A 15,432-nucleotide genomic window follows, 5' to 3' on the forward strand; every position below is an offset into this window, starting at 1 on the left:
GTGCACATCACTAGCTGAGATCATGTATAGCTGCATGGGGAGGGCTGTCAGCAGCAGCCTCTTCCGTGCAGCAGCGGGAACAGTCAGCAGTGCACCCGGCCCCTCAGCTGTGTGATGAGTCAGCAACTGCTCCTCACTTTCCCCTTGGCGCAGGAAAACTCACCGCTGCGGGACACTCAGCCCCCCGCCTCCGGGATTGGCTACAGCTGATTACGTCCTGTGGACCCGCTCATTTTGAAATGTGAGTCCCTGGTCCTCAAAAGTGGGTAAAATACGCACTATAGCGCGTTTTTGTGATCATAAGCCCAAAAAGTTCTGGTTACACCCAGGGCTGCCACCAGAAATTGTAGGTCCCGGGACTGACAAAATAGGCAGTCTCCCTCTCTCCCCTTCACTTTCATGTTTGTATTGCTTACTTATCTTTATTGTTGTGTATAGTATGTCATGCTCCCTGTTCGTGCGCTCCGGTGCCCTGCAAACCCCCCCTGATGGCGTCCCTGGTTACGACCGTGTATATCATAGCTAGTACTTCTAGTAATGTAGAACACGCAAAGGTCTTTTTTTTACCTGTACAGTGTATAACATGCAAATATCTTCCTTTTATTGCACCTGCAATATATAACGTAACTATTCTGTATAACAGATGTGTAATCTATAACATGCGTACTATAGGTCTTCTATATAAAGCATGCATAATCTATAACATGCCTAGGACTATACAGTACCTGTGCAAGACACAAAATGCCTAGATAATTTACAGAGTTTATATGAGCCTGTCTGACAGCCCCCCAAAACTGTATGAGTGCATTAATACATTACTCTGAAATTTCTTGCAATTTATAGTAAATATAACATCGCTAGATGGTTCAAACTGAACTCTGCTGCACCGCTAATTAAAACGCCTTTACAGAGATTATTTTCATTGAGCCACAATCATCGCCATCCTAGAGCAACTACATCCATGCAGAGAAAGAATAATCCGCATTATTCTCCTCATGACACAAGCACGAGGTGATGACATTATATTCTGCCAGGGCAAAAACCCACAATGTCAGTGCTTGGGCGTCTTCAGGTTTATAATACAGCAAGGCTGTAAAATTATAACACCTGCTCTCCACCAATACAGTCACATTCTCCGTGTGTTACTCACTAATTGAGGACTACTGGGAACTTGCAGGCCCTTTTTTGTCCTTGACTGAAACCGATGTTCCTCTCCTTTTACTGACTAGAAGATTCAATCAAGAGGCGTCAGAATAACAAAGAGAAATGAGAAACAAATTCTATGGTGAAACATTCAAATTATAGTTCAGCAAGTTCCTGCTCAGATCCAAATATTTCCTTAAAACAGCAGAGAAGTATTACAGCGTATAGAACCTTGTTCAAGTAAAACAATGAAGGCAGAGCGTTGGGTATTACGCTGACCTAATACTCAGGGGAATGCAGAATATTTATGCATTAGGATCTGCTGACATTATCACGTTGACAGCTCCAAGCTGTCAGATTAAATGAATATATTGTGGGACGGATTTTTGTCCAGAAGTGGATGCTTCTTGCAATTATAAGCAGCCCGCCATGCTCTGCAAGAAGCACCATGCATACAGTATGCACCTTCACGGAGGATACGAGAACGAGATAGGCTGGTTTGCTCTGTGTATGGCAGGCTTTCACTGACCTTGAAATGGGTGGGGCTATCTTAATGTATAGGCACGCTAGGCAGTTGCCCAGAGCCACACAATTCTAGGGGCCGGCGAGCAGGGGTGGGTGGGGGTCACACAATCAGAGCGGCCAGGCAGCTACCTGCTTCCCAGCCTGCAGCCAGTCAGTGAATATCAGTCAACATGCTGATTGGTGGATGGCTGGAGCTATCCACCAATCAGAGTGCTCACAGTTATTCACTGAATGGATGCATGCGGAGAGACGACGCAGGACGGGGAAGTTATGCATTTTTTTCAATTGGTTCCTGTGAATGGGTGTATAGCCCAGGGCCTGTAATGCTGTTATTACGGGCCCTGGAAATGGGCACTTCTGTGCGGCATCACCGTACTATTGATGATGGTGGGAGTTAGTCTTCCCCTTGAAGCCGTGTGGATACTTACGTTAGCATAAGGGAGAAAGTCCGGTTGCCGTGGCTATCCGTATTTGTGGCTGCTTTCAGTCCCAGCGATAGAGAATTACATTTCTTTTCTATGTCTCTTAAAACTCCCACCCCCATGGACTATATTTTCCACACACGTATTACTTGGGTACTTTTGGACCTATTTACTATGATAATGATTTATCACTGCTGTCTCTGAAGTATCACTGGTGCAGCTCCGTTATAATCAGCCGGTTGGAAGTATACAGGCTGGCGACGGTAAGAATACTCCCATTGCTACACCACCCATGCTTAAGCAACTGTACATGCGTTGACTGCTGTACCGGTTGCAAACCGCGTAGTGGAACTGGCAAGTCTTTACTTGAGCTTCCAGTTCTGCTTGTCAAATTCTCTGCAATCACCATCCTGGGATCCCATGTTAAATAGGCTTTGCATGGGGTAGGTAAACTGCTGCCAGAGACAACGGGGGTAGGTGAGGAAGGGGGGTAGGTAGGCCACTGCCAGAGACAATGGGGATGGTGGTGGTGGTGGTGGGGATACCGATGGCATTAGCACGTCAGTAGTAGAGGCGTAACTGTGGAAGGCAATGGAGTCAGCTGCCGCCGGGCTCCTGCTCTGTAGGGGGGCACCTCTCCTCTTTATCCGTGACACCATTCAATTAAGTTAATTGATAGCTGCCACTGGGCGGGATGTACTAACCTCTCCTGCTGCGGTATCTGGCTTTTCTCTGCACTCCCTGTGTGTTCTCCGTGGTTACTGGTCTCCTCCCACTGCCCGGCGCTCTCACTGCTCCCGGTTGTTTTCTCCTCTCACTGCAGCCCGCCTCATCACCGCCGCGGCCACTCAGTCCTGCTCTTTCTGTAGCACTTGTTCAGTGATGCGCTCCGCCTGTCCCTTCGCTGGCCCCGTATGATGAGGTACGGAGCCATTAACCTTCCTGCGCGCAGGCAGGGAACAAGATCCGGCGTCCCACATGCCAGTGTGCGCATGTCAGGAAGCAGAGACAAGTGCGCATGCGCGACTGACAGGTAGAGCGCAGCGCTGAACAAGCGCTATGGAGAGAGCGGGACTGAGTGGATGCGGCAGTGATGAGGCGGACTGCAGTGAGAGGAGAAAACAACGGGGAGCGGTGGGGAGCGACGGCCAGCGGGAGGAGACCAGTAATCGCAGAGAACACACAGGGAGCGCAGAGAAAAGCCAGATACCGCAGCGGGAGAGGTTAGTACATCCCGTCCTCTATCTCTTCCTCCCTGCACCTTACAAGTCACACCCTCTTTATTATAGATACACATTTTACAAGTGTCATACCCAGGATTAGAACCCATGACCTATTACACTGGAAGAAGATACAGGGCCTAATTCAAGGTTGATTGCAAAACAACATTTTCCTCTAATGGGCAAAACCATGTGCAGTGCAGGTGGGGCAGATGTAACATGTGCAGAGAGTATTAGAATTGGTTGGGGTGTGTTCAAACTGAAATCTAAATTGCAGTGTAAAAATAAAGCAGCCAGTATTTACCCTGCACAGAAACAATATAAACAGGGCCGAGGGACCGGTCCTGTCAGGCAGAGAGCCGGGAGGGCCACGTGCATCGCAGCCTCTGGCTCTCTGCTCTGGCCGATCCCCCGCCTCCCCTGCCTATCACCATGGAAATGGGGGGTGCGCTGCGAATCCACGCCCCCTGACTCGTGGCACGCCCCCATCTTTAGCGCCCACGATCCCCTGTACACTGCATGCGTGCCCCTGGCATGTGCGCGCACGCACATGCCATGGCCGTCTTAGGTCCCCAGACTGTCCCTGAATATAACCCACCCAAATCTAACTCTCTCTGCACATGTTACATCTGCCCCACCTGCACTGCACATGGTTGTGCCCATTACAGGAAAATGTTGATTTGCAATCAACCTTGAATTAGGCCCACAATACCTTGATGAAGCTATTTGCTCCTGTATAGGAAGCATGAGAATTCTAACTATATGAAGTTATTTCTGACAATTACAAGTCATTTCATATAGTTAGAAATCTCAGGCCTCCCATACAGGAGCAAATAGTTCCATCCGTAATGTGCCTGTTTCTAATGGAATAGGTTGTGGGTTCTAATCCTGGTTTTGAAAATTGTAAAATAATTATCAGAGAAATAATCAGCATTGAGAGTGACTGAGCAGATCTATGTAGTGTGTGGTGGTCATTCCGAGTTGATCGTTCGCTAGCAGTTTTTAGCAGCCATGCAAACGCTATACCGCCGCCCACTGGGAGTGTATTTTAGCTTAGCAGAAGTGCGAACGAATGTATCGCAGAGCGGCTACAATTTCATTTTGTGCAGTTTCTGAGTAGCTCAAAACCTACTCAGTGCTTGCGATCACTTCAGACTATTCAGTTCCTGTTTTGACGTTACAAACACGCCCTGCGTTCGCCCAGCCATGCCTGTGTTTTTCCTGGCACGCCTGCGTTTTTACAAACACTCCCTGAAAACGGTCAGTTGACACCCAGAAACGCCCTCTTCCTGTCAATAACTCTGCGGCCAGCAGTGCGACTGAAAAGCTTCGCTAGACCCTGTGTGAAACTACATCGGCCGTTGTAATAGTACGTCGCGCGTGCACATTGCGCCGCATACGCATGCGCAGAAGTGCCTTTTTTTGCCTCATTGCTGCACAGCGAACGAATGCAGCTAGCGATCAACTCGGAATGACCACATGTGGCTGCACACTGCATAGATCTTCCTAGTTGCAATGGTTTTGAACTGACAATTCTAATCTGCAGGCTTCTTATGCAGAAACAAATAGCTATATCGGTAAGATGTTTGCATTCAGTGTAACAGGTCATAGGTTCAAATCCTGGGTATGACTGCTGAGAAATGTGTGATTTGAAATAAATGTCAATTAAATATATATATAGGGGGAGCACCAATATTTATCTTGCCTCTGGGCAACTGGGACAAACATACGCGACTGGTCAGTAGCCTCCTCTGTGTTTAGGCAGCAGCTTCACCTTAAAATCTGATCAGTAAAAGGGTTAAATTACTATTTAATCTTTAAAAAGAGTTCCTGATGCGTTATATTAATACAGTCTGTAAATCAGCCCCCTGCACTTGGGCTCAGAGCTTGCTGCTGCTGCGACTATCTAAGACAAATGCCGGAATTTTTGCTTCATGTAAAATTAAAAGGGGAGGTTAGCTTACACTGTAATTTCCAGAGCACGAGGCTGGCCGCTCAGAACCTTTTTCTGAAGTGGCGCATTCGTTCCCGCTGCGTTCACGAGGGACAAGCTGTCACCACGCTTGCCTTCTACAGCTAAAGAGTAGACAAAGTGTACAACTCTGAGTAGCACTAAATCATTCCCAGACTGGTAATCTAATATTACCAAATAACAGGCAGGCACAAGGCTCCAACATACACCTGGACCACAATTTGCTACCTATTGTCCCACTCCTGTCATTTGCTACATAAAGTATAAAAAGTTATCACCTGGCCTCACCAGCCTGGTGTGCCACACCCCAAGAAGTGCCGTCCCTAGGCACAGGCCTAGTGGGAAATCCACCAATGGCCGCAGGAGAGAAAAGTTTAGATTTAGGTTGCAGAAAGGGAGGGTTATGGTTAGGGAAGGGGGGGGGGGGCATTGGGGGAAGGTAAGTATACTTACCTAGCCCCTCTCGGGATTCTCACCATCAGTATGCCGCATTCAGTCTTCTAACTGTCGACATCCAACTGCCAGCATATCACACCCAACCCATGCTGACTAAGAAACAAAGTAAAGGCCAGCATTAGCGCTCTTTCTCCACGGAAGGTTGGCGTCCATCCTAAGCTCATCTCAGGACACCTGCCTTGCGAATGATTAGAACTACGGATCCGCTGAATCTGTATTTTAGGTTTTTGACTAACAAATTAATTTTTAAGAAGATTCTTCCCAAATGAGCCTGAAACATGATTTGCATATTAAAAAATAAACAATTGGAGCTTAAATAATACATCACATAACTTTAGCCGCCAGGAACATTAACTTGGTCTCTTGTACTATATTACAAAAGTACAGAAATGTCAGAAACTGGATGGGCAACACTCATATCAGGCTGCATTTTATATTCTGGCTTTTGCTCGTCTTTAATTAGAATAAGATAAGAAGAGCTAAGGAATTGGACTGTTGGAGTAAGTAAGAACAGTAGACTATAATATGGTGTTTTGTGCAATGAAAAAAAATAGCTTGCATCACTAAAATGACATGTTAAAGTCCGCCTGTGGGCATTTTGTCTCATGAGTCCACGCCCCTATACTCTGCATAGTGCTGAGAATTATGGGATTACAAAAATGCATCAGAGTGACCTAATTTGAGGATCACCCAGACAGCCCACTTTATGGCCTTTGGAGGTATCCTCGCAATCCAGCGGTTCAACTATGGGGTGCATTCAATACCTGTCGGAAACTGCCGTCTTGTCAGAAAGACGTCAGTTTCTGACAGGTTTAGGTCGGAAGGGGTTCCGACCTATTCACTGCCACGTGGATTGTCGGATTAGCCGTGGATCCACATGTTCCGCGGCCAAAGTCGGATTGACATTGTCGGAACTGGGGAGATGAGACGGAGGAGTGTGGATGGAGCGGGGATGGATGCCGGAGACAGCGTGGAGCAGGGACGGGGCGCCGTGGACGGGTGAGGAGCGTGGACAGGGGACCGACAGTCAGGACGGAGCGATGGGGAGCGGCTGTCGGGACAGAGCGGCGGGGAGCGGCTGTTGGGACGGTGCCAAATCCGAAAGCCGGATTTGGCCAGCTCATTGAATAATGAAACGTATTGAATACACCCCTAGGTGTGCACAGTGCTGGACTGGGGCATGAAGGGCCCATTGGGAGAATGTATTGGTAGGAGCAGATAGGAGCCATCTGGCTGGTAATTTATGTCTCTCTACTTTATCGCTTAGCAAATCTCACCCATACGTAAAAGTAGAAAAAATCCCACATAATTTTGTAAGGAGAATAGAATCACAATTTTAGAATTTATGATGAATGGCCAACCGTGGGGACAGCTGGGCTGATAGTCGTCATCATGCTGTCATGATGATGGGCTGGTGATGCATAAAACAAAATGGCTGCCTCATGGTGGGCTGCTGGTTTCAGTTCCACCTGAGAAACAATTAATATTTACATTTACCAGTACTTCCTTGCTTGTAACGTGGTCAGAAATTGAAGAGCACAGGGCACATTTGCTCAAGGAAAATGTAGTTAAGACACAGCAACATCATTTTCCATTGCTTTTATATAAAAAAAGATAACCGTGAAAAATAGAGTGATAAAAGTATGCTGTCTCTCTCAAAGTCCTGTTCCTAAAATATCTTCCACAGAAAAGCATCCTTTCATTATTCACCGTAGCCGAACTGGAAAATTTATTGGTGAATAATTCAGGTGCCAGTTAGGCATGGAAATTTTTAACTCTTCTATTAGCAAAGAACGCTGAGAAAGCTATGTCATTTAGTAACGGAACGCCATTTTTTGTTTTAATTTAGGTTTATGTATTGTGCACACGTGTGTATATATATATATATATATATATATATATCTCCTATATAATAGCCCAGATCTGTGATCTTGTGATTCATTTGCTAACGCTGGGCGGAGTCACAACAGTGGGCGGAGTTAGTCAAATGAGTCACAGATCTGGCCAAATCTATAGGACACTAGGAGCAGCTGCAGAAGCAGATAGTATGGACATGGCACAGGCAGGGGTGCATACCTCCCAGCTTTCACACACACACACACACACACACACACACACACACACAGCAAAAAGGGGGCGTGGCTTCACAGGAGGGTCCCCATTTTCGTCAGTGAGGGGGCATGCCCAGCGCTCTGTGAGCTGCTGGCATGCCCCCAGGGGCTGATTATGAGTCCGGGGGGCACAGGGTACTTGAGACAGGGGAGCCCTATCTCATTGCTGTGCATGCTGTGTGTTGGGGGCGTGGCCTAATCGCGGGACGCGAGGCCACGCCCCATTATGCAAATTCCGGATTTTTTTTTTTTTTTTTTTTTTATGGAATTTTGGCCCCTGAGCTAGAGGTAAATCCAGAGGAGGTGGTCGCTCCCCCCTACACACCCGCACAGGCAGAAGAAAGCATGGAGACTGCTGCTTCCCTGTAACACCACAGACCTGCCAATACGCAGCAGCGTGTGCTGACTGTAGCACAATGCTGCCGCTGTTACTGGCAGGACGGGGGGAGCTTCTGAGCTGGGACAGAGCTACTCGAGCCGGGGGGGCTCCTAAAACTGTGGGGCCAATGGTACGTACCGCCTGCCCCCCCCTTAATCCGGCTCTGCTGCTGGAACCCCCCCTTAATCCGTACCCCCTGATGCCCCCTCTCCCTCTGTCTCCACTATTCACCGCTGCTCTGCTAAGCAGAACAGCGAGTACAGGAGCTTTCCAACTGCTCCCCCCCCCCCCCCCCCACCGCAGGACACTGCGACCCGCGGGTGGGACAGCGGGACAGACCCCAAAAAATGGGACTGTCCCGCGAAAATTGGGACATTTGGGAGGTATGGGGGTGTGTGAGGGGGTATGCCATACTTGACCCCCACATCAGCATACTCAGCAGGGTCTCTCTGGCGGGGAGGAGCGTCACATTCTGGCACACTCCACGCTTCTTAGCTGTAGTTTTGTGGGTCACCAGCCGCTGTGCACTTTCCGTACTGCCTCTGTTATCTCCAGCCCCGGCAACCCCACCGCTAGCTGCAGCGCTGCCACCCGCAGTGAGTTGCGCCCAGCTCCTTCACACACTTTAGCCGGCGGGTAGCGCTGCAGAAGTCCACGCTGCTTGCAGGCTCTGACCCCCTCCTCCCTCCAGCATCAGCGTCTCCTGGGAGCTAACCAGTCACTCCCAGTCTCCCCTTACCATAGTGCCCAGCAGCCGTGAGGTCCGCGCCACGTGCATGCTATGACCCCCTCCTCCCTCCAGCCGCAGCATCTCCTGGGGGCTAACCAGTCACTCCCAGTCTCACCTTACCACAGTGCCCGGCAGCTGCGCGAGGTCTGCGGTGTGTGACTGAGGAGGGGGGGAGTGATGCGGACGGGCAGAGGAAGCAGGAATACAGCCTAAGAGAGTCAGCCATGCCAAGTCTCCACCAGCAGCAGATGCCAACAGGTTGGAGTGGAACAGCAGCAGCCAGCAGCAGTGACTCCGGTAAGACACATCTGTCTGTCACCACTGTTCTGTCCCTAATACCAATCTCTCCCGTGCCCTGTGTTCTGTCATGTCCCTGTCACCCCTGGCCTTGACCTGCCACCCTTATCCTGGCCCTTTCACCCTTATCCTGGCCCTTTCACCCTTATCCTGGCCCTGTCACCCTTATGCTGGCCCTGCTACCCCTATCCTGGCCCTGTCACCCCTGTGCTTGCCCTGTCAACCCTATACTGGCCCTGTCACCCCTGTCCTGGTCCTGCCGCCCCTACACTGACCCTGTCACCCCTATCCTGTCCCTGTCATTTCTGTCCTGGCCCCGTCGCCCATGTCCTGGCCCCGTCACCCCTGTTCTGACCCTGTCACCCCTGTCCTGGCCCAGTCAACCCTGTTCTGACCCTGTCGCCCCTGTCCTGGCCCTGTTACTGCATACCCTCCAACTACCTTTTTGGCAGGTACAGTACCCGCAGCACCTCCAGACCTCTCCCCAATGCACCACACCTCCGCACCTTCCCCTCCACCACATGCGGCACTCCACCCCTCCCCCACATGCTGTGCCTCCAGACCCCCTACACCACCCGCGGCTCCCACTCCTCCGCCCCTTCACCACCCCCAGCAATCTCCAGGCCCCCTCCACCATTCACCCCCCTTATATGTCTCCCCCACACCTGCCCCCCTCCACCCGCAGCATCTGCAGACACCCTCCTCCATCCGCGGTCCCCCCCTCACCCACCGCTCCCCCACCAATGGCACCCTTGCACCTGCCCCACCACCACCTGCAGCACCTCCGGACCTCCTTCCCCATCTGCCGCAACACCCGTACCTGCCCCTCCCCTACCCATGGCGCCTGCGGACCCCTACCCCACCAGTGGCACTCCCGCCCCTTCCCATCCCACAGCACCTCCGGAACCCTTCACCCATCTGCAACATCCCCACACCTGCCCCCCCCCCCCACCCATGGCACCCCTGCCCCTCCCCCACCTGCAGTGCCTCCGGACCCCTCCCCCATCTGCATCCCCCACTCCTCTGCCCCTCCCCCACCCGCAGCACCTCCCAACCCTTCCCCATCCGGGCCCCACCCCCACTTCCGCCCCCCCTCCATCCGCAGCATCTACAGACACCATCCGCAGTACCCCCCCACACCCGCTACATTCTGTACATTGTGGCCTGCAGGTGCTGTTCACGCCGTCGCAAGGGGCTGCGCCTTCTTCACCATCGCACACCCTTTCATTGTGCAATATTTAACCACTAACAAAGGAATGCAGGTGATACTCCATATAACACAAATATTGAACCCCAGAAAGGCATGCAAGGGTTAAGGGGGCGTAGCCCCTTGCGACGGTGTGAAGAGCGCCCGTAGGGCGCGATGAAGCACCTAGTATATATATATATACATACACTGCTCAAAAAAATAAAGGGAACACTGAAATAACACATCCTATTAAATACTTTGTTCTTTACATGGTTGAAAGTGCTGACAACAAAATTACACAAAAATTATCAATGGAAATCAAATTTAATAATCCATGGAGGTCTGGATTTGGAGTCACACTCAAAATTAAAGTGGAAAAACACACTACAGGCTGATCCACCTTTGATGTAATGTCCTTAAAACAAGTCAAAATGAGGCTCAGCAGTGTGTGTGGCCTCCACGTGCCTGTATGACCTCCCTACAACGCCTGGGCATGCTCCTGATGAGGTGGCGGATGGTCTCCTGAGGGATCTCCTCCCAGACCTGGACTAAAGCATCCGCCAACTCCTGGACAGTCTGTGGTGCAACGTGGCGTTGGTGGATAGAGCGAGACATGATGTCCCAAATGTGCTCAATTGGATTCAGGTCTGGGGAATGGGCGGGCCAGACCATAGCATCAATGCCTTCGTCTTGCAGGAACTGCTGACACACTCCAGCTACATGAGGTCTAGCATTGTCTTGCATTAGAAGGAACCCAGGGCCAACCGCACCAGCATATGGTCTCACAAGGGGTCTGAGGATCTCATCTCGGTACCTAATAGTAGTCAGGCTACCTCTGGCGAGCACATGGAGGGCTGTGCGGCCCACAAAGAAATACCACCCCACACCATTACTGACTTACTGCCAAACCGGTCATGCTGGAGGATGTTGCAGGCAGCAGAACGTTCTCCTTGGCGTCTCCAGGCTCTGTCATGTCTGTCACATGTGCTCAGTGAGAACCTGCTTTCATCTGTGAAGAGCACAGGGCGCCAGTGGCGAATTTGCCAATCTTGGCGTTCTCTGGCAAATGCCAAACGTCCTGCACGGTGTTGGGCTGTAAGCACAACCCCCACCTGTGGCTGTCGGGCTCTCATACCACCCTCATGGAGTCTGTTTCTGATCGTTTAAGTAGACACATGCACATTTGTGGCTTGCTGGAGGTCATTTTGCAGGGCTCTGGTAGTGCTCCTCCTGTTCCTCCTTGCACAAAGGCGGAGGTAGCGGTCCTGCTGCTGGGTTGTTGCCCTCCTACGGCCTCCTCCACGTCTCCTGATGTACTGACCTGTCTCCTGGTAGCTCCTCCATGCTCTGGACACTACGCTGACAGACACAGCAAACCTTCTTGCCACAGCTCGCATTGATGTGCCATCCTGGATGAGCTGCACTACCTGAGCCACTTGTGTGGGTTGTAGACTCCGTCTCATGCTACCACTAGACTGAAAGCACCGCCAGCTTTCAAAAGTGACCAAAACATCAGCCAGAAAGCATAGGAGCTGAGAAGTGGTCTGTGGTCACCACCAGCAGAACAACTCCTTTATTGGTGGTGTCTTGCTAATTGCCTATAATTCCACCTGTTGTCTATTGCATTTGCACAACAGCATGTACAATTGATTGTCAATCAGTGTTGTTTCCTAGTGGACAGTTTGATTTCACAGAAGTGTGATTGACTTGGAGTTACATTGTGTTGTTTAAGTGTTCCCTTTATTTTTTTGAGCAGTATATATATATATATATATATATATACACACACACACACACACACACACACACACACACACACACACACACATATGCAGAGAAATACAAAACCAAATGTGCACATATAAATTCACACGTGTTTAAAAAGTATTGCCCGGATTTATCAAGCCTTGGAGAGTTATACATAGCACGGTGATAAAGTACCAACCAATCAGCTGCTGTCATTTTTCAAACACGGCCTGCAATATGCCAGTTAGGAGCTGATTGGCTGGTACTTTATCACCGTGTTATGTATCACTCTCCAAGCCTTGATAAATGAGCCCCTATATATTTTAGAACTAAAATGTAATTTGCTTTATTGGAAAAAAAATTGCAATTATGCATTTCAAACAGCAAATGACCCCCCTGCATTTGCGCATGAAAGAGGCTGATGCAGAGTTTACAGTGCGCCCACTCGTGTAGCACATCCTACGCACGTGCTCAGATACAGGGGCCGCTGCAAATATGGGAATACAGAGATACTCTGATCATGACTACACGTATGAGAGGTGGTGCGTTCTTATGTAAGCAAAAATAGGAAAGGGTATGTATGAGGTTAGGCCCTCATTCCGAGTTGATCGCTCGCTAGCTGCTTTTAGCAGCATTGCACACGTTAGGCCGCCGCCCTCTGGCAGTGTATCTTAGCTTAGCAGAAGCGCGACCGAAAGGTTAGCAGTTCTGCTATTAAATATTTTCATGCAGTTTCAGAGTAGCTCGAAACTTACTCCTACCTTGCGATCACTGCAGACTGTTTAGTTCCTGCTTTGACGTCACAAACACGCCTTGCGTTCGGCTAGCCACTCCCCCGTTTCTCCAGGCACGCCTGCGTTTTCTGCTGACACGCCTGCGTTTTTTAGCACACTCCCGGAAAACGGTCAGTTACCTCCCAGAAACGCCCCATTCCTGTCAATCACTCACGATCACTCGAGCAACAGAAAACAGTCGTTCGGCTTTGTGTAAAACTGCATAGTTTTGTGTGAAAGTACTTAGCGCGTGCGCACTGCGGCCCATACGCATGCGCAGAACAGCCGTTTTTTAGCCTGATCGCTACTCTGCGAAAATCGGCAGCGAGCGATCAACTCGGAATGAGGGCCTTAGTTCAGTAAGTATTTATCAATAACTTTATCAATATCAGATTTCTGCATCTAAAGGACACATCAGCAGCTGACAATCATCGCCAACTTGCCGCGACGTACGGCGATGTCATGTCACAGAAACGGGTTTGGGTTTGGTACACTGCCTTTGATAACGGCAGGACAGACGTTCAAGATGAGCAGCCAGCCGGACTGTCGAGCACATCCACCACAAGCGGTGCACCAAACCTAAACCTGGTTCTGTGACATGACGTTATCACCGTACACTCTGACTAGTTCAGATGTTGTGGTGCAGCGAGCACTTTTGGATTAATCCGCCATTCGGCCGGTCCGGAGAGTCAGAATACCGTTACTGGTGTTGAAATACCGCAGCAACGGCTGATTCGCCCCCCTCAGCATCTACTTGAATTCCCCCCATGACCGATATGAGGCGCAGTCTAATGGCTGCAAGGGGAAGCAGCGGTCTACCTGCTCTGCTTGGCAGGAAATCATCATAAAATAGAGAACAATACACACGTACGAGGTTTTGTTGCCTTACTTATTGAACCGCCCTTGCATCTGTTTGCACATATATTGAGTGACCTTGGTCATGTGAAAAAGGACAGACAGGGGTTCTATTTGTTACCAGAAACGGTCAGTTGATACTACATACGTTATTCAACTTGAGCTTGCTTTTGTCCTGTTTCTGCAGGTGCCCGGAGAGGTGGTACAGGACCGCTCTGCTTCTCCTGCGGTTGGCATTGAATCCGGGAGGCCGGGTGTCTGCGTAGATTTCCAAATCATCATCTTCTGTGGCAGGAAATAAAAACAAAAAATTCCAAATGATATATCCATGTATATACTGTACAACGCATGTAAAATGTATGTACACACAAGCTTTATACGCTGATTTTGGAATGTTTTTTAATAAAACTGAATATAAATGAATGACTGGCAAACACACCGACATTAGAACTCAGCTTTCAGATCTTAGAACACAGTGGTGCATACTAATATTATTTCTCCTGGGTCCAATTCATTTACATGCATGAAGCAAACCCAGCACCCAGAGTGAGCGTCAAGCCGACTCAGACCTGGGACACTGAGCAGGAGTTGAAACCGGGGCTTTCTGTACTTGTCCCCATTCAACATGGCTGACTACCTAGTACCCCTTTTCCACTACTGAGCACGGGCCGCAGACGGGAGCCTGACACGGGTGCTACCCGGCTGCGGCCTGTGCTCTGCCCCCTTTCCCACTGCGTTCACCAACCTGGCATATTGCCGGGTTGGTGACACTGCTGGTGACGCGGCAGGAGCGGTGCTGGGTGGCGATGGGAGATCACATGATCTCCCAGCGCCGCCCTTCCATACAGTGTAAATGGGAACCGTGTCGCATCGACACGGCTTCCGTTTACACTACAACCCTACCCGGGTCATTCCCGTGTCCTACCCAGGTAGTTACCCGGGTAGGATTCACGGGTCACTTGATGATCCGGGTTTTTGCGGGGGGACCCTTTTCCACTAGCAAAAAACACGGGTAAATGCCCGCCACCGTGCATTTACCCGTGTTTTTTGAGCTAGTGGAAAAGGGGTATAAATTATTCCCGACCCATCACCCTTCACACCAGACCCAGGGCCTTGCGGTTTACATTGGACACTTGGAGATAATGTCAACTCCTGTTACGGTGGAATGGAGATCTTCCTTCACGATTCACAGTTGCTTACAGGTCTTCAGGCAGTGACCATTGTACACCCGGTGTTGAGACTCATAGGGGGGTATTCAATTGTTTGAAAAGTCAGTTGGGCGTCTGTTTTTTCCTATGTAATAGACAGGAAAAATCAAACAGCCAACCGACTTTTCAAACATTTGAATTTCTCCCCATAGAACACACACAGCAGGTCTTCTTACCTATAAGAGCCGCTTTTCCCATAAGACTCTATGGGGGAGATTCAAATGTTTGAAATGTCAGTTGGGAGTCTGTTTTTTCCTATCTAATAGACACAGACACCCAACCGACTTTTCAAACATTTCAATCTCCCCCTATGCGTCTACCGGTACTGGAATGCCCACCAGGACTTACGCCATTGGCGGTAGTATGAGCTCAACCCCTAGGTGACCTGAATCAAAGCCAGCAGGAA

The 15,432-nt window shown here is 49.8% G+C and overlaps 1 protein-coding gene across 3 annotated transcripts in view; it reads right to left on the reverse strand.

Annotated features, from left to right (window-relative positions):
* Window positions 1-15,432, reverse strand: part of LOC134944473 (potassium voltage-gated channel subfamily H member 8-like) — an 834,050-nt gene that overhangs the window by 230,283 nt on the left and 588,335 nt on the right. For all 3 annotated transcript variants that reach the window (XM_063933056.1, XM_063933055.1, XM_063933057.1), the window contains exon 4: window positions 13,967-14,103. In XM_063933056.1, the coding sequence (XP_063789126.1) occupies window positions 13,967-14,103 (137 nt within the window). The remainder of the gene's footprint in view (window positions 1-13,966; window positions 14,104-15,432) is intronic.

This window comes from Pseudophryne corroboree, chromosome 7, assembly GCF_028390025.1.
Source record: "Pseudophryne corroboree isolate aPseCor3 chromosome 7, aPseCor3.hap2, whole genome shotgun sequence".
NCBI classification, from domain to species: domain Eukaryota; kingdom Metazoa; phylum Chordata; class Amphibia; order Anura; family Myobatrachidae; genus Pseudophryne; species Pseudophryne corroboree.